This window comes from Mus caroli, unplaced genomic scaffold, assembly GCF_978045245.1.
Source record: "Mus caroli unplaced genomic scaffold, Mus_caroli_1 scaffold_2, whole genome shotgun sequence".
Lineage (NCBI taxonomy): Eukaryota > Metazoa > Chordata > Mammalia > Rodentia > Muridae > Mus > Mus caroli.
In genome coordinates this window covers 144,292,524-144,294,990 of record NW_028227257.1, presented here as the reverse complement: position 1 = coordinate 144,294,990, position 2,467 = coordinate 144,292,524, and the positions used below count along the sequence as shown (strand labels likewise).

Sequence of the window (2,467 nt, the reverse complement as noted above, 5' to 3'; positions counted from 1 at the left end):
CTGAGATCATGCATGGGATGCTTAGGTTGAAGCTGAGATACCAGTATGGAATAGGGGTCATTTTATCCAGTATCGGATGAATAATGGAAGAGTGAGCACATAGATTGATAAACAGTGCTATTATGGGAAGAACTCACAGCAGCTTGAAAAGTGATACTGGTACTTTATATTGTTGACACAGATTCATGCACCTAATGCTCTGAACGTCTGCACATCCTGCTTTCGGTAGTTCTACAGATCCTGGTATCTCACAGATCTATTGTACCTCCATGGAAACCACCATCTGGATTTAATTCATAGGAAGACAGTATTGGGGAAATACATTCAAGAAAGTTTAAAAGAAATAATAATAATAATAAACCAATGAACTCATGATGAGTATTCTATTGGATGGTTACAATTACACACTAATTCCTTAATTTAATATGGTTTTGTGAAATCCAGGCATAGTAATCAGGACCTGGGTTTGAATTTTTTTGCTGGTGCTTCATTGTTTCTCTCTAACATACATTCAATTGTTTTCAAGTTATATCCAATTCTAACCAGCAGCAGCCCATTACTCTGACAAAATCTCTATATTAAGATTAAAACCGATGTACTAAGTGGACTTAACTAATGTTTTTAGTCCTGGTGATTCATAAAATGTTTTGATAATATTATAAGCAAAATCAGATTTTGTTTTTTCCCATTTGCTCATTAACTCACAGCAGAAGATAAGGAATATGAGGACAGATAATGAGAGCACTGTGTCTGAGTTCATCCTCCTGGGGCTCCCCATTCGAGCAGAGGATCAAGGCATGTACTCTGCCCTGTTCCTGGCCATGTACCTGACAACTGTTCTGGGGAACCTGCTCATCATCCTACTCATCAGGCTGGATTCTCACCTCCACACTCCCATGTACTTCTTCCTCAGCCACTTGGCCTTCACAGACATCTCTTTCTCATCGGTCACAGCTCCAAAGATGCTCGTGAATATGCTGACACACAGTCAGAAAATCTCATATACTGGGTGTGTTTCCCAGGTATATTTTTTTGCTATATTTGCTGATCTTGATAGCTTTCTTCTTACATCAATGGCCTATGACATGTATGTGGCCATCTGCCACCCTCTGCACTATTCACAAACTATGAGTCAGACACTCTGTATTCTTCTAGTATTTGTATCCTGGGCCTTATCCATTGCCAATGCCCTTGTGCACACCCTTCTCTTGGCTCACCTATCTCACTTTAGAGACAATACCATTCCCCACTACTTCTGTGACCTCTCTGCCTTGTTGAAGCTGTCCAGATCAGACACCACCATCAATGAATTGGTTATTCTTATCTTAGGCAATGTGGTCATTACCCTGCCATTTATATGCGTTCTGGTCTCTTATGGCCACATTGGAGTCACCATTCTGAAGACTCCCTCCATCAAGGGAATCTGCAAAGCCTTGTCCACATGTGGCTCTCACCTTTGTGTAGTTTCCTTGTACTATGGAGCCATCATTGGACTATATTTTGTTCCCTCATCTAATAACACTAATGACAAGGATGCCATTGTGGCTGTGATGTACACTGTGGTCACACCCATGCTGAATCCCTTTATTTATAGTCTGAGGAATCGGGATATGAAAGGAGCACTGAGAAATATCCTTGGTAGGAGACTGTGTTCATAATGATGTGTGTGGTCTTCCCTCTTAGCATCCTTTCTTTCTTATTCTCTTCTCCCATTCATCCTTTGTTCTCTGTCAGGGAATCTTTATGAGGCTCTCTCCTCATAAAGATTCTCAATTCTCCTTCCACAGTTTTTGTTGTCAGTCTTTCTCTCTTATCAGCATCTTGGGTAGGTTTCTCACAAAATTTGTTCATTCTTTCTTTTTCTTGCAAAAAGTTTACTTATTTTTATAGTCATTACCAAGTCTTTTTTTAGACAAATTTGTAACTTTTCTTCTCTTAAGATGACAGAATTATTTGTTATCTTAGTTGATGATTTAATTTTATATTTTATCATATAATATACTCTGATTTCTTTACAGTAACTATTCTTATTTATTTATTTATTTATTCATTCATTCACTTTGCATTGGTATATCACTCACATGTCTGTGTATTATGTATATGTCTATTGCCTGTCAGAAGAGCGTATTAGATCCTCTGGGACTAGGATTACATATGGTTGTGAGCTACTATATGGATGATAGAAATCAAACCTTCAGTACCTGGGAGAGCAGTCAATTCTCTTCATTGGTGAGTCATCTTTTCTGCCCCTTACATTAATTTTTAGTTTTGTAGTTGACATTCAAAAGTGGCAGATATTTATTGGGTGTGATGTGATATTTTCATACATGCAAATGGTTCAAAATGTCTTCATGAAACAATGTTAATTTATTTAAACATTTTCCATGACTTAATATGAAATTCTTTTTATTCTAGCCTTTGGATTGCAATATAGTATTTGTAATCATTTCACAGTGAAAGATATAAA

The 2,467-nt window shown here is 37.5% G+C and overlaps 1 protein-coding gene across 1 annotated transcript; it reads left to right on the top strand.

Annotated features, from left to right (window-relative positions):
• The first annotated feature begins 722 nt into the window (after positions 1-722).
• LOC110288852 (olfactory receptor 1J21-like) lies at positions 723-1,658 on the top strand. The gene has a single exon (XM_021155087.2). It carries the CDS (start codon positions 723-725, stop codon positions 1,656-1,658), a length of 936 nt encoding a protein of 311 aa, XP_021010746.1.
• Positions 1,659-2,467: the final 809 nt, after the last annotated feature.

Excerpts from the sequence above, each read along its gene's own strand:
- LOC110288852 (XM_021155087.2), top strand. The coding sequence starts at position 723 with ATGAGGACAGATAATGAGAGCACTGTGTCTGAGTTCATCCTCCTGGGG.